Source organism: Oryx dammah, unplaced genomic scaffold (genome assembly GCF_014754425.2).
Source record: "Oryx dammah isolate SB20612 unplaced genomic scaffold, SCBI_Odam_1.1 HiC_scaffold_13, whole genome shotgun sequence".
Taxonomy (NCBI): Eukaryota; Metazoa; Chordata; class Mammalia; order Artiodactyla; family Bovidae; genus Oryx; species Oryx dammah.
The window spans coordinates 16,884,902-16,901,516 of record NW_024070197.1 but is presented as its reverse complement, the minus strand read 5'-3'; the positions used below and the strand labels follow the sequence as shown (position 1 = coordinate 16,901,516).

At 50.3% G+C, this 16,615-nt stretch overlaps 1 protein-coding gene across 1 annotated transcript in view; it reads left to right on the top strand.

Moving 5' to 3' along the window:
* The window catches only part of RYR1 (ryanodine receptor 1), a 126,387-nt gene that overhangs the window by 41,655 nt on the left and 68,117 nt on the right, over positions 1–16,615 (top strand). Inside the window, exons 35-50 of the mRNA XM_040254107.1 lie at positions 1,504–1,776; positions 2,111–2,311; positions 2,862–2,973; positions 6,672–6,818; positions 9,305–9,578; positions 10,653–10,767; positions 10,853–10,985; positions 11,588–11,682; positions 13,198–13,333; positions 13,580–13,766; positions 13,859–13,967; positions 14,342–14,462; positions 14,556–14,725; positions 14,992–15,212; positions 15,296–15,386; positions 16,308–16,448. Coding sequence (XP_040110041.1) covers positions 1,504–1,776; positions 2,111–2,311; positions 2,862–2,973; positions 6,672–6,818; positions 9,305–9,578; positions 10,653–10,767; positions 10,853–10,985; positions 11,588–11,682; positions 13,198–13,333; positions 13,580–13,766; positions 13,859–13,967; positions 14,342–14,462; positions 14,556–14,725; positions 14,992–15,212; positions 15,296–15,386; positions 16,308–16,448 — 2,526 coding nt within the window. The remainder of the gene's footprint in view (positions 1–1,503; positions 1,777–2,110; positions 2,312–2,861; positions 2,974–6,671; positions 6,819–9,304; positions 9,579–10,652; positions 10,768–10,852; positions 10,986–11,587; positions 11,683–13,197; positions 13,334–13,579; positions 13,767–13,858; positions 13,968–14,341; positions 14,463–14,555; positions 14,726–14,991; positions 15,213–15,295; positions 15,387–16,307; positions 16,449–16,615) is intronic.

The following is a 16,615-nucleotide window of genomic DNA, read 5'->3' as shown; positions in this document are numbered from 1 at the left end:
GGTCTTTTCCGCTACCAAATCATCCATACATCCATTCATCCACCCATACCTGCATACATTCCCCCTCCCATTTATGTATTCAACCATCCGTGCATCTCTCCATCCATACACCCTTCACCTTCCAACCTATCCTTTTATCATCTGCTCATTCACTTTTTCTTCCATCCATTCATCTGTCATCTATTCATCTTCCTTCCTTTTGTTCAACCATGTAACCAACCATCATTCATCCGTCCTCCACCCACCTTTCCATCCATCCGTCTGTCCATTCAGACATACCCCCATATGCCTATCCAAAAGTTCATCATCTGTTTATCCTTCCAGTCTCCACCCAATTATCTATTTGTCCACCTCTCCATCCATCCCTGCCTCCATCTATCCACCTTTCAATCTAGTTGTCCATTCATCCTTCCGTTCATTCACACATCATTTCAGTCACCATTTCATCTATCCATCTACCCACCTACTCATTTATTTATTAATCTGTTTTCCCTCCATACATCCAACCATCATCCTCCTTCCATTGTGCATCCATTCATCCACATATCCACGGATTCATCCATTCTTCCATTTTCCACCTACCTATCCATCAATCCATGCATCTCTCTATCCATATGTATTAAGTACCCAGAAATCCATCCAACCATCTACACCTGTTCATTTACCCACTCGTTCACTCATTCTCCATCCTTCTATCCATTCTTTATTTCATGTACTCTTTCATTCACTACCCATCTAATGATTCTTACATATAAACATCCATCCAGTTTTCACACACAGATCTATCCACCCATCCATCTATCCATCCCACCCCAGTACCTGGTTATTTATGCATTTATCTATTTACCTGTCCACTCACGTAACTTGCTTATGCACCTATCAAACCATGTATCCACCCATGTCTCTAAACATCGTTTATCTGTCATCCATCTACCCACCATCTCTTCTTGCCCCTTTATCTTCACCTTTCAGTCCATTATCCACCCATCCATAGACCTCTCCTTCACACCTCTGCTATTCTGTCTATTCATCCACCCAGTCACCCAGTCCTCCCCCATTCATTCATCTCTCTCTTTCCCAACTATTTCCCTTTCATTTACCCGCTCTCCTTCCATCTCTTAGCATCTCCATTATGTTAACTGAGAGCTGGCATATACTGGGAGCTATGAGGGCCTGTATCAGATGTAGGATGTTTCCTGTCCCAGAGTCACAAACGCTCGGGTTTGGGAGAAAGGACATTCACTTGTGGAGAGAGAGATGCTCATGTTTGGCTATGTGGTCTGGGCCATGCAGATGGGACACAGGGTATGGATCTGGGGGGATGTTAAGGAAGGTGGATGATGGGACAGGGGGGATGCCATTCCTGTTTGTAGGAGGAATTGTATCCAGTCAATGCAGCGATGAATCTGGCTTGTGCTGGAGAATCAGGTCTGGGGAGTGAGGCTGGGACTTGATTATGGAAGCCTCGCAGGCTGCAGTGACAGAGCCATCTTTGTCCCCTAGGTGATGGGCGTCTTTGGCGATGAGGATGTGAAACAGATCTTGAAGATGATTGAGCCTGAAGTATTCACTGAGGAAGAAGAGGAAGAGGAGGAGGACGAGGAGGAAGGGGAGGAGGAAGAGGAGGATGAGGAGGAGAAGGAGGAGGACGAGGAGGAGGAGGCACGGGAGAAGGAAGATGAGGAAAAAGAGGAGGAGGAGACAGCAGAGGGGGGAAAAGAGGACTTGGAGGAGGGGCTGCTCCAGATGAAGTTGCCCGAGTCTGTGAAGTTACAGGTGAGCTGGTTCTTCCTGTTTTTCCAGCCTCCATCCCTCTGGGCTGGGTCTGGTGGGGCTGGAGTCTGGACTTTGACCCAAGGCAGTGGGGAGCTGCGGAGGGGCATAAAGCAGGGGAGTGCTGCTGGCTTTGAATGAGCTCTCTGGTTTCCTTGTGGGAGGTGAATTAGAGGGATGAGACCATGGAGATGGCCGCCTTGAGGATCCAGGCAGGAGACAGTGGTGGCTCGACCCTAACAGGGCTGTGGAGTGGGGAGGGAAGGTAAGAATAGTTTCAAGGAAGTCCTCATGGTCTCACCACCATCCCACCTACTACATGGCTATCATCCCACAGATGTGTAACCTGCTGGAGTATTTCTGTGACCAAGAGCTACAGCACCGTGTGGAATCTCTGGCAGCCTTTGCAGAGCGCTATGTGGACAAGCTCCAGGCCAACCAGAGGGACCGCTACGCCATCCTCATGAAAGCCTTCACCATGACTGCAGCTGAGACAGCCCGACGCACTCGCGAGTTCCGCTCCCCACCCCAGGAGCAGGTCCTCTGACCCCTGACCCTAGCTGGCCTTACTGTTTACCCCTCAACCTCAGCCTCTCCCCTTGCCCTGATCACAGATGATACTCAACCTCTAAATCTGACTTTGACCTCTGACCCTATTGATACACTTATCTGTTACTCTCTCGTGCGTGTGTGAGTCGCTCAGTTGTGTCCGACTCTGCAACCCCATGGACTGTAGCCTGCCAGGCTCCTCTGTCCATGAAATTCTCTAGGCAAGAATACTGGAGTGGGTTGCTGTGTCCTTCTCCAGGGGGATCTTTCCAATTCAGGGATCAAACCCAGGTCTCCCTCATTGCAGACAGATTCTTTACTGTCTGAACCACCAGGAAAGCTCTGTTACTCTCTTACCTCTCTCTGAACCAGACTTCTGAGTCACTGCAGACTGACCCTGACTCCTTTTGAACCTTTAGTTGCCCAGATATTCTTTACTGATTCATGAGCTTAGACAGGAACTCACAGTTGGATATTTGATGCTCAACCTCAGAGTTCCTGCTCTGGGGTCTCTCACTTGAGTCTTTGACCTTCCCTAGATCAACATGCTATTGCACTTCAAAACTGCTGAGGATGAGGAAGAATGTCCTCTCCCTGAAGAGGTCCGACAGGATTTGCTCGAATTTCATCAAGACCTGCTGACACACTGTGGTACGAGAGGAGATCAGAGAATCCACCTCCCAAACTTTCTTTTGAGACCTGTCTTGAAGTTTTCCTAAGATTTTCTGATCTTAAATATCTACAGTTCAGATCTTAAATATCTACAGTTCAGTGAAGTAACTGTTGGTAAAATGAATGACTGAATGAATGAACATATTAGTGAACAGGTGGATGATGTGGAAGGATATGTTTATGTGGTTGTTTGGGTGGATATACATATGGGCTTGCCAGATGACGCTGTGCTGTGCTTAGTCACTCAGTTGTGTCCAACTCTTTGTGACCCCATGGACTGCAGCCTGCCAGGCTCCTCTGTCCTTGGGGATTCTCCAGGCAAGAATACTGGGTTGGGTTGCCATGCCCTCCTCCAGGGGCTCTTACTAACCCAGGGATCAAACCCAGGTCTCCTGCATTGTAGGTGGATTCTTTACCAACTGAGCCAGCAGGAAAGCCCAAGAATACTGGAGTTACCCCTTATCCCTTCTTCAGGGGATCTTCCTGACCCAGGAATCAAACCAGATTCTTTACAGCTGAGCTACCTGGGACGCCCCAGCCACCAGGTGTAAATAATACACCTGTCAGTGCAGGAGACCAGATTTAATCCTTGGGGTGGGAAGATCCCCTGGAGGAGGAAATGGCAACCTACTCCAGTATTCTTGCCTGGGAAATTCCATGGACAGAGGAGGAGCCTGGTGGGCTACAGTCCATGGGGTTGCAAAGATTCAGACATGACTGAGCACGCACGTGCGCGCGCGCGCACACACACACACACACACACACACACGGATGAATGGCTATCAATTCAGTTCAGTCTCAGTCGTGTCCAACTCTTTGCGACCCTATGGACTAAAACATATCATGCTCCCTGTCCATCACCAACTCCCAGAGTTTACTCAAACTCATCACCAACTCCCAGAGTTTACTCACACTCATGTCCATTGAGTTGGTGATGCCATCCAACCATCTCATCCTTTGTCATTCCCTTCTCCTCTTGCCTTCAATCTTTTCCAGCATCAGGGTCTTTTCAAATGAGTCAGTTCTTCGCATCAGGTAGCCAAAGTATCGGAGCTTCAGCTTCAGCATCAGTCCTTCTAGTGAATATTCAGGACTGATTTCCTTTAGGATGGACTGGTTGGATCTCCTTGCAGTCCAAGGGACTCTCAGGAGTCTTCTTCCACACCACAGTTCAAAAGCATCAATTTTTTTGTGCTCAGCTTTCTTTATACTCCAACTCTCACATCCATACATGACTACTGGAAAAACCATTGCTTTGACTAGACAGACCTTTGTTGGCAAAGTAATGTCTCTGCTTTTTAATATGCCATCTAGGTTTGTCATAACTTTTCTTCCAAGCAGCACGTGCCTTTTAATTTCATGGCTGCAGTCACCATCTGCAGTGATTTTGGAGTCCCAAAAGATAAAGTCTGTCACTGTTTCCACTGTTTCCCCATCTATTTACCATGAAGTGATGGGACCAGATGCCATGATCTTAGTTTTCTGGATGGTGAGCTTTAAGCCAACTTTTCCACTCTCCTCTTTCACTTTCATCAAGAGGCTCTTTAGTTCTTCTTCACTTTCTGCCAAAAAGATGGTGTCATCTGCATATCTGAGGTTATTGATATTTCTCCCAGAAATCTTGATTCCAGCTTGTGCTTCATCCCAGCCCAGCATTTCTCATGATGTACTCTGCATATAAATTAAATAAGCAGGATGACAGTATACAGCCTTGACGTACTCCTTTCCCTATTTGGAACCAGTCTGTTGTTCCATGTCCAGTTCTAACTGCTGCTTCTTGACTGCATACAGATTTCTCAAGAGGCAGTTCAGGTGGTCTCGTATTCCCATCTCTTTCAGAATTTGCCACAGTTTATTGTGATCCACACAGTCAAAGGCTTTGCCATAGTCAATAAAGCAGAAGTATGGCACCCCACTCCAGTACTCTTGCCTGGAAAATCCCATGGACAGAGGAGCCTGGTGGGCTGCAGTCCGTGGGGTCGCTAAGAGTCGGACATGACTGAGCAACTTCACTTTCACTTTTCACTTTCATGCATTGGAGAAGGAAATGGCAACCCACTCCATTGTTCTTGCCTGGAGAATCCCAGGGACGGGGGAGCCTGGTGGGCTGCTATCTATGGGTTCACACAGAGTCGGACACGACTGAAGCGACTTAGCAGCAGCAGCAGCAGATGTTTTTCTGGAACTCTCTTGCTTTTTCGATGATCCAACAGATGTTAGCAATTTGATCTTTGGTTCCTCTGCCTTTTCTAAATCCAGCTTGTACATTTGGAAGTTCATGGTTCACGTACTGTTGAAGCCTGGCTTGGAGAATTTTGAGCATTATTTTACTAGCTTGTGAGATGAGTGCAATTGTGCGGTAGTTTGAGCATTCTTTGGCATTGCCTTTCTCTGGGATTGGAATGAAAACTGACCTTTTCCAGGCCTGTGGCCACTGTTGAGTTTTCCAAATTTGCTGGTATATAAGTGAATGGACAAGTGTGTGAATTGATGGAGAGAAGAATAGCTGAATAAAGGAGTGAGTAAAGAGATGGCTGACTGGTTGGATGAATAAAAAGAAAGATGGCTTGAAGGATGGTTGGCTGATCTCTATTGTTTCTCATAAGAAGTCAGCTGATCATCTTACTGAGATTGTTTTTGTATGTGATGACTCATTTTTATCTGGCTGGCTTTCAATATTTCTTTTTGCTTTTGCCTCTAAGCAGTTTGAGTATGATGTATATAGGTGTGGAACTCATTGAATTTATCCCATTTGAGTTTGCTGAGTTTCTTAAACGTGTAGATTAATATTTTTCATCAAATTTCAGACTTTGGGGCCATTATTTTTCTAAATAGTTTTCTGTCCCATTCTCATCGCTTCTTCTAGGACTCCCATTATGCATACATTGTTATACTTGATGGTATACTATGGGTCTCTGTGGCTCTGTTAATTTTTCTTCATTCTTTTATTAAGGCTGGATAACCTCTTGTTGTTCTATGAATCAAGTTCATTGATTCTTTCTCCTTCTATCTCAAATATGCTGTTGTGCCACTCTAATTTTTATATTTCAGTTATTGTACTTTGTCACTTCAGCTTCTATATGGTTATTTTTGTATCTATTTCTTTTTATTATTATTATTGGCTGTGTTGGGTCTTCATTGCAGCGAGTAGGGGCTACTCTCTAGTTGCAGTGTGGAGGCTTCTCTTATTTCACAGGCTCTAGGGCTCATGGGCTCAGCAGTTGCAGCTCATGGGCCCTAGAGTGTGGCTCAGTAGTTGTGGCCCTTGGGCTTAGTTGCCTTGAAACATATGGGATCTTCGCGGACTAGGGATCGAACCTAAGACACTCACATTGGCAGGTGAATTCTTAACCACCGGACCACCAGGAAAGTCCTACTTCTTTATCATGAGTCTCTATTTGATGAGTCACTGTCATCATACTTCTCTTTAATACTTTAGACATGGTTTCCTTTAGTTCTTTGAAGATACTTGCAATAGTTGATTTAAAAGACAAACAATTCAAAGAATGAATAAGTGAACAAATAGATGAACACATAAATAAATTAAAAACCCCATGAACACACACACGAGTGAGAAATGAATGCGTGAATACGTGAATGAATAAAGAAGTAAATGATTCAGCAGATTAATAAGCAAGCAGATGAAAGACATGCCTTCCCTTCTTGTCTACCTCCAGGAATTCAACTGGCGGGGGAAGAGGAGGAACCAGAGGAAGAAGCCACCCTGGGCAGTCGCCTGATGAGCCTGTTGGAGAAGGTGCGGCTGGTGAAGAAGAAGGAGGAGAAATCGGAGGAGGAATCACCTGCCGAGGAGCGCAAACCCCGTGAGCATTGGGACCACCAGGGAAAGACGGGTGGGCCAGGCAGCCCTGTGCTTCGGGAGCTTCTGGGTACAAGACAGGCCCCAAGAGTGGCACGAGGGAGGGGTAAGTGGTATTAATGAGAGAGGAGGAGCGGAGAGTGGGGTGAGAGAGGAGGCCTTCTGGAGATGTGGCCCAAACATGGGGCTGCACAGTGTGTGTGCTGAAATAGTGTGGCGCATGACTGCCAGAGGGGTGCCACACCTCCAACCTAGGACTGGGGGCAACTCCTGCACCACCGTGGTTTCCAAGGCTTTTCATTGTTTTTCTTTTATTTCTTGGTGAAACAATTACTGTGGCTGAGGGATAGGAAAACAGTCATGATAAACGTTGGGCTAGTAGGTCGTTATACAAACTATGTATTAGCACCATATAACAAGGACAGAGTCCCTGACATTGTTACAGAGTTTATTCTATAACATTTCATAAATTATTGGACCAGTTCTGGGCCAGGCACTATTGTTAGAGCTGGGGAATATATTGCTTCTTGGCAAATATAAGGGGGAAAAGTGGAAGCAGTGATAGATTTTATTTTCTTAGGCCCCAGATCACTGTGAATGGTGACTGCAGCCATGAAATTAAAAGATGCTTGCTCCTTGGAAGGAAAGCTATGACAAACCTAGACAGCGTATTAAAAAGCAGAGACGTCACTTTGCCAACAAAACCTATATAGTCAAAGCTATGATTTTTCCAGTAGTCATGTATGGTTGATTCACAGAGTTGATTCACAAAGAAGGCTGAGCACCAAAGAATTGATGCTTTTGAACTGTGGTGCTGGAGAAGACTCTTGAGAGTCTCTTGGACTGCAAAAAAATCAAACCAGTTAATCCTGAAGGAAATCAACCCTGAATATTCATTGGAAGGACTGTTGCTGAAGCTGAAGCTCCAATACTTTGGCCACTTGATGTGAAGAACTGACTCATTGGAAAAGACCCTGATGCTGGGAAAGACTGAGGGCAGGAGGAGAAAAGGGCAGCAGAGGATGAGGTGGTTAGATAGCATCACTGACTGAATGGGCATGAATTTGAGCAGAGTCTGGCGGGCTACAGTCCATGGGGTCACAGAGAGGTGGACACGACTGAGCGACTAAACACAGCAAACTCCCTGGAAGACGGGAGACAGAGGAACCTGGCATGCTACAGTCCGTGGGGTCGCGAAAAGTCAGACACGGCTTAGTGACAAACAACAGCAAAGAGTCAAAGTCTCTACCTTGAAGGAGTTTAGAATATTACAAAAGAGATATATATACACACACTATAATGTCAAATGACCGTAGATGCTAATAAGAAAAATGAAGTTGAGTAGAGGAAGAGGGACAAAGATGGAAAGGTTAGAATGGGGGCAGAGGATGCAAAGATTTGGGAGAAGATGGTACAGAAAGAACAGCTGGTGCAAAGGCCCTGAGGCAGGAACATCCTTGGTGCATTTAGAGGCCAGCATGGCTGGAGCCAAGTGAGCAGTAGAGCCGTTGAATATGAAGTCTGACGTGATGGGTCCAGAGGGTATAGAGCAGATGGACAGAGGGTAGGACAAGTCACAGGTCATCATTCAGTGCCAGTGCAAGAAGGTTTCTCCTAACTCTGAGACATGGGAAACATCTATTTTCTTTCCCAGAAATCCTGGGAAGAAAAAGTGCTGGGAGAGAAAGAGAGAGAGACATGGATGCTGGATGTAAGGGAAGAAAGTCCCTGGGAAATCACCAGGGAAAGAAAACAGTTCATTTTTGACATTATTTTCAAATACCACCAACGTCCTCACAGTTTCTCTTTGTGTCTGTTGTCTCCCATGAGGAAAAATTGGCTGTTTTTTTTTTTTTTTTTGCCACATCTTGTGGCACACGGGAGCTTAGTTCTCTGCCCAGGGGTCAAACCCATACTTCTTGCACTGGAAGCACAGAATCTTAATTGCTGGACTGCCAGGGAAGTCCCAAAATTGCCTGCATTTTTACAGAACAAGGGCTTCCCTGATAGCTCAGCTGGTAAAGAATCTGCCTGCAATGCAGGAGACCTGGGTTCAATCCCTGGGTTGGGAAGATCCCCTTGAGAAGGGAAAGGCTACCCACTCCAGTATCCTGGCCTGGAGAATTCCATGGACCGTATAGTCCATGGGGCCGCAAAGAGATGGACACGACTGAGTGACTTTCACTTCACTCTACAGAACTAGTGGAATTACCGTTTGTGTTTTTAAAGATGCTCCTAATAGCGCTTTAGTAGTTTGTATCTGGTGGTACCCATTCTTTTTCCTCTTGAAAAGGGGGCTCTTGTGGTCTGGGTATAAAGTGAAGATGACAAAGAGACTCTTAGGGCCATAGAATAGAGTCTGCCAGCATCTGCCCAGTCCTGGCAGGGGTAGCAACTGAGAAGCCCTTTGGCAAGAAGGCCCCCTCTTGCATTGTTCTGACTCATAGCCCTGTGCTGGGAAGCCCGTTCAGACCCTGTGTCCCTTCCCAGAGTCGCTGCAAGAGCTGGTGTCCCACACGGTGGTGCGTTGGGCCCAAGAGGACTTCGTGCAGAGCCCGGAGCTGGTCCGCGCCATGTTCAGCCTCCTGCATCGGCAGTACGATGGGCTCGGGGAGCTGCTGCGCGCCCTGCCCCGGGCCTACACCATCTCCCCCTCCTCCGTGGAGGACACCATGAGCCTGCTCGAGTGCCTCGGCCAGATCCGCTCACTGCTCATCGTGCAGATGGGCCCCCAGGAGGAGAACCTCATGATCCAGAGCATCGGGTGAGCCCCCGCCCTTCCCCTACTGAGCCTCTCCCCTTCCCTGTTGGAGCCCCTCCTCTCCCCGCTGAAGCCCCGCCCCTCCGCTGAGTCCTGTCCCTCCCCTACTGAGCCTCTGCCCTCCCCTCCTGAGGCCCCTCCCTTCCCCTGCTGAGCCCCGCCCCGCCCCGACTGAGCTTGTCTTCGCGGGAAGGGGCCGGAGCGCTCTGGGCTCCAGCTTGTCTCCCCTTCACGTCCTCTGGTTGCAGTAACGTGCCCCTCCCCACTTCTGCCCAATCCTAGGGGTGGTGTGCTCCTCCCAGCTGCTAGACTGTCTCCCCTTACCTCTCCTCTCCACTCACTCCTGGGGAGCCTCTCCTACTTGCCTGTGACTCTTGGCACAAGATTTGCACCCTTTGAGCTTCCACTTCTTCATCTGTAAACTGAAAAAGAGCCACACCTACCTCTCGGAGTCGTGGTGTGCCTTTAGTGAGCTGGTGTGTTTTTGTGTAGTCGCTAAGTTGTATCCCACGCTTTGGCAACCCCATGGACTGTAGCCCAATCCCATCTGTCCATGGGATTGCCTCGTTGTCCCAGACAAGAATCTTGGAGTGGGTTGCCATTTCCTTCTCCAAGGGATCTTCCCAACCCAGGGATCAAACCCACATCTCCTGCTTGGCGGGTGGATTCCTTACCACTGAGCCACCTGGGAAGCCCAATAGCAATAATAATAGGTTTGAGCACTCACTCAGTGTGCCTCGTTCATTCACTCAGCAAGCATCTGTTGAGCACCTACTGTATGCCAGGCCCTTTCTAGGCACTTGGCAATACAACATACAACATGCTAAAGATGTCTGCCCCAGGGGAGCCCACCCTGGATCTTTGCCTGGTTTTCTTGTCTGTGAAACAGGGATTATTATAGTTCCTGTCTTCCAGAGTGGACATGAGGCTTGGATGAGTTCAGATCAGTAAAGGGGGCCGTGCTGGGCACAAACTAGTTCAGTAAATGTGAACTCTTACCACAGTCGTGGTGATGGCTCCCCCAAGGGTCTGGGGGCTCTCCATGGACTTGACCCCATGCACTCGGCCTGTCCACAGGAACATCATGAACAACAAAGTCTTCTACCAACACCCGAACCTGATGAGGGCACTGGGCATGCACGAGACAGTCATGGAGGTCATGGTGAACGTCCTTGGGGGCGGTGAATCCAAGGTAAGGGGGCTGCGTGGGCCAGGGAGCTCAGGGGAGGGGGCCAAGAGGGGCAGGCACTGACCACTGGCCCACCCTGCCCACCCAGGAGATCCGCTTCCCCAAGATGGTGACGAGCTGCTGCCGCTTCCTCTGCTACTTCTGCCGCATCAGCCGGCAGAACCAGCGCTCCATGTTCGACCACCTGAGCTACCTGCTGGAGAACAGCGGCATCGGCCTGGGTGAGCAGCCCTGAGCCCACTCCTGGCAGGCCATCCAGGCCAGGCCCCACCCTCCGCTGGCTCACTCGGTCATTCAACAAATGTGCGTGTGTGCATGCCAAGTCACTTCAGTCGTGTCCGACTCTTTGTGACCCCACGGACGTTAGCCCGTCAGGCCCCTCTGTCCATGGGATTCTCCAGGCAAGAATACTAGAGTGGGTTGCTGTGCCCTCCTCCAGGGGATCTTCCTAACCCAGGGATTGAACCCACGTTTCTTATGTCTCCTGCATTGGCAGGCAGGTTCTTTACCACTAACGGCACCTGGGGAACTCAACCCACCCCAAATCTGGCCCTGTAATGAGTAGTGCTGGGGACACCCAGACAGCCCTTCGCCTGGTCTTCATGGGACTCACAGTGGAGTGGGGAAGACAAACCCATCCTGGACCGAGACAGCTTGGACTGCTCAGGCCTGGGATGGGGAAGCACAGGTCAGAGGAAGCACCTGACCCAGGCTGGGAAAGAGGTGGTCAAGGAAATCTTCCTGGAGGAGATGAGATAAACAAAAGTAAGACAGTCAGCCAGGCACCTCTAATGAGCATTCTCACTGCCTCTCACCCCCACAGGCATGCAGGGCTCCACTCCCCTGGACGTGGCAGCTGCCTCTGTCATCGACAACAATGAGCTGGCCTTGGCGTTGCAGGAGCAGGATCTGGAGAAGGTATGGAGGGAAGAGGCCTGGCCCGTACCTGACCTCTTGGGGCGCCTGCTGATTTGGGATACACTCTAGGGGTGCTGTTGTGCAGAGTCCAGAACTGAATCACAAGGGGAATAATGTCAGGGAAAGAACGGGACCTAGTCACTCAGTCATGGTGTGTGTGTGTGCTTAGTCGTTCGGTTGTGTCTGATTCTTTGTGACCCCAGGGCTGAGTGAAAATCCACGCCCCACCTCCCCAGCCATGTGGCCTTGGCACATTTCTTGGCCGTCTGTGCTCCCTGCTTCTGTGTGTAGCAGTGAAGAGCAAGGGCTATGGAGTTCAGCAACTTAGGTTCAACTCTCCACACTGCCCCCCTTTGCTGTATGGCTTTGGACTAGTGACTTAATTCTCCAGGCTTCCATCTCCTCATCTGTAGAATAATATAACAGAAACAGTTTCATGTAGTTGTTCTGAGGATTAAATGAGTTAACCCACAAAAGCATTTACAAAACAGTACACACTCTCTGACAGTTAAATAATTTATTTAACAAATGTTTATTGAGCACCTATTATGTGTCAAGACCTGTCCAAGGCAGTAGGGGTATGACAGTGATTGACACAGTCAAAAATCCTTGTCCTTGTGAAGCTGACATTCTAGTTGTGAAGATGGAAAATAAACACGATGAATAAGTAAAATATATGGTGTATTAGGGCTTCCCCAGTGGCTCAGTGGTAAAGAATCTGCCTGCCAAGTAGGAGCTGCGGGAAATGCGTGTTCAATCCCTGGGTCAGGAAGATCCCCTGGAGGAGGAAATGGCAACTCACTTCTAGTAATCTTGCTAGGATAATTCCGTGGACAGAGAAGCCTGGTGGGCTACAGTCCAACACAATTGAAGTGACTGAGCTCGCACACATGCATGGTGTTTATTAGCTAGTGACAAGTTTAAGGAGGAAAAAACAAAACAAGAGAGAAATATCAAGTGTCGGAAGGGTGTGCCCAAATTTAGACAAGAGTGGTCACAGAAAGCCTCAGTGAGAAAGTGATAGTCAGGTAAAGTTGTGAAGGAGACGGGCCATACGGACATGGAGGGGGAAGGAGAGCATTCCAAGCTGGGAAAGAGCCAGTGCAAGGGCCCTGGGGCAGGAGTGAACTCAGCAAGTTTGATAAACAGCAAAGAGACCAGTGTGGTTGTAGCAGAGGGAGACAGGGTGAGTGCTAGGAGGTGAGGGCAGGGAGGTGACAAGGGCAGGCTATATGGAGGGTCTTTGGGCATAGCCCTAAGAGAGATGGCATCACAGTATTTGCAGGGTCCCTCTGACTGTGTAGGGAACAGACTGGGGGTTGAAGGGAACAGTGAGCCTGAGAGAAGGTGGCTGCGATGGTCCAGGGGGGGAGATGATGGTGGAAGATGAGGCTTATTGGCTGAGGGATCCAGAGACAGTCGGATTGCAGAGGTCCCGGGGCAGACAGGGACTTGCGCCTTGGGGAGGAAGGTGGTATGGGTCGAGCCCCTGGCTGAGCCTCCCTCTACACTCAGGTGGTGTCCTACCTGGCTGGCTGTGGCCTCCAAAGCTGCCCCATGCTCCTGGCCAAAGGGTACCCAGACATCGGCTGGAACCCCTGTGGTGGCGAGCGCTACCTGGACTTCCTGCGCTTCGCTGTCTTCGTCAATGGTGAGGCGGGAGGTGGTGGTAATAGGGCGGGAGGCTGGGGGACGTCACTGGTCAAACCTCCCTCGGGTGTGGTCCATATTCTAAGCTACAGGCCTGGCCTGGGCAGGGGTGCCTCCTAGTGGGCATAGGACAGGGTCCAGAGGTCAACGGGGGCCTGGAGTTCATCCTCTAGGTGCCAGGTTGAGGGCTGCCCAGGGAGGAACCCTGGGCAGTGGCTCAAGAGGCCTCCTGACTCTGTGCCACCAGGCGAGAGTGTGGAGGAGAACGCCAACGTGGTGGTGCGGCTGCTGATCCGCAAGCCCGAGTGCTTTGGGCCTGCCCTGCGGGGCGAGGGCGGCTCGGGGCTGCTGGCCACCATCGAAGAGGCCATCCGCATCTCCGAGGACCCTGCGCGGGACGGCCCAGGCGTCCGTAGGGACCGGCGGCGTGAGCAGTGAGTCTCCCGACCTCTCCTCGACAGAACAAACCACCCTCCCCAAGCCCCTTGATGCCGCCCCTTCCTCACATCACCTCCTTCCCTTGCAGCTTCGGGGAGGAGCCCCCCGAAGAAAACCGGGTGCACCTGGGACATGCCATCATGTCCTTCTACGCTGCCTTGATTGACCTGCTGGGACGCTGCGCGCCAGAGATGCATGTGAGACCTGAAGCCCGGGCTGGGGCGCGGGGCATGGCCAACTTTGAACCTCTTCTTTCAGACATTCAGCGACATTGATTCAGCTCTTGCTGTGTGGGTGGTCCTGGGCCAGGCAACGCTGGGGACACACCAATAACCAAGAGAGCCTGTGGCCCCACTCTCATGGACCTCCCAGTCCAGTGGAGGAGACCAGGCAATGAGAGCTGGGGTTGTCAGGGCTGCAGGTGAACAGCACAGGCAGAGGGGTCAGGGCTGGAAATTCTATCATTCACTCAGGGGACAGGGTCCTACTTATGTGCCCACGGGTCAGAAAGGGATGGAATGACCAAATGGGGCCTGGGGCGCCCGATGACGTGCCCACCTCCCCTATCCAGCTAATTCAAGCCGGCAAGGGTGAGGCCCTGAGGATCCGCGCCATCCTGCGCTCCCTTGTGCCCCTGGACGACCTCGTGGGCATCATCAGCCTCCCGCTGCAGATCCCCACCCTGGGCAAAGGTGCGGAGGGGCGGGACTCAGCAAAGGACTGACGCTGGGGAGGAAGCAGAGGGGCCCCAAGGGCAGCCCTGATCCCAGTCTCCTTGCCCACAGATGGGGCTCTGGTGCAACCAAAGATGTCAGCATCCTTTGTGCCCGACCACAAGGCGTCGATGGTGCTCTTCCTGGACCGGGTGTATGGCATTGAGAACCAGGACTTCCTGCTGCATGTGTTGGACGTGGGGTTCCTGCCGGACATGCGGGCGGCTGCCTCGCTGGACACAGTGAGTAGCCTGGCCACCCTCCCAGCCTCCACGCTTGAGATGGGTCATGGGAACGCCTGCAGAACAGTCTAATCTGGATAATGAGGGTTCATTAATTGACTCCTGGACTTTTGTATATGTTTGAAATTTTCTTAGTCCAAAGTAATAAGGGTAATAGAGACTGGGAGGAGCAGGTTTGGGGCGAAGTTCAGGGCCCGGGTGGTTGAGTTGCCAGGGCCACCCCAGGAGCATGCACGGGGACCTGATGTCCCCACCCTGCGCCCCAGGCCACTTTCAGCACGACGGAGATGGCGCTGGCGCTGAACCGCTACCTGTGCCTGGCGGTGCTGCCGCTCATCACCAAGTGTGCGCCCCTGTTTGCGGGAACGGAGCATCGCGCCATCATGGTGGACTCCATGCTTCACACGGTGTACCGCCTGTCCCGTGGCCGCTCGCTCACCAAGGCGCAGCGCGACGTCATCGAGGAATGCTTGATGGCGCTCTGCAGGTGGGGAGGGACCCGGGTGGGCGGGGCTACGAGCGGGGCGGGCCTTGGGGAGAGATAACCCCGTCCTGTGCGTGTCCCCGCAGGTACATCCGCCCGTCCATGCTGCAGCACCTGCTGCGGCGCCTGGTGTTCGACGTGCCCATCCTTAACGAGTTCGCCAAGATGCCGCTCAAGGTGAGGGCAAGCCCTCTTCAGCTTGCGTATTTCCATGCTCCACCCACCGCCTTGCTCTATGCTCTATGGAACTTTTTAGTATCACATCGCCTGGGCCGCTTAACCTGCAAACGTTTGGGCAGCAGGTCTCATAGAAACTTCTTTAATAGTCTTATTTGCATACTAGGATTCACTTTGCTTCATTGGTGCCTCTAGCACTCCCTAATTAGAGTTTAATTCGCCCAACAGTGAGCCAGCCCCCCTTAATTAGCATATATTTGTGTGGGGCTCACCGCTTTTCCTAATCAGCATGCTTATCGCGTGCTTAGACCACCAGCCTTCCGCTATTCAAATGAGAGTATTTATTTGAATCAACAGTACCACAGCTATCCTGCATATTTGCACACTGTCTCGTCTCTTATTTTTTCATTTGCATGCTTCTTTGCCTAAGGAGATACCCCCGACTCACATATCTTAACTATTTTGCACAATACGTCTAAATCACCCCTATTTTAAATTTGCATATTGAATGGTAGATGCTGTCTCCCCAGTTACCATATGTTTGCATGGAGTACTGAGTATGTTTCTACTTGCCATGTTAATTCACATAAGGACAGATCACTTCATCCTTATGCCCATTTGCACACAACCCTTCCCATGGATTAATATGCGCATGCTTATTTGTGTAAAGCAACACCAGGAAAATCCAGCTTTGATTTAATGCCCATCCCGATTCTGAATAAGAGTGCCAAATTTACATAATAAACTGTCCAGGATCACTTCCCAATATGTATATCATTCTCTTATTAGCATGTCATTTGCATGATCTACACCTCCTTCATAACTTAAAATCAGTGGCACCCTGGGCCTCCCTAGGCCTTCATTTGTCTTCCCCTGTTTATGTCCCCCTCATTCGTGTGTCCCCCTCTTGCTCCCACCCAGCTCCTCACCAACCACTATGAGCGCTGTTGGAAGTACTACTGCCTCCCCACAGGTTGGGCCAACTTTGGGGTCACCTCGGAGGAAGAGCTGCACCTCACTCGTAAACTCTTCTGGGGCATCTTTGACTCGCTGGCCCATAAGGTCTGAGCACCCAGGGCTCCTGAAAGAAACCTGTTTGGAGGGCTTGGGGTCTGAAGTCAGGGATCCAAAATGAAATTCCCAGTTTGGGGGTTCAGGGAGGGAAGCAGTTCTGCAGGTCTGGATCTAGGAGGATCTATGAGTTGGGTCTCTGGTTTGAATATCATGGA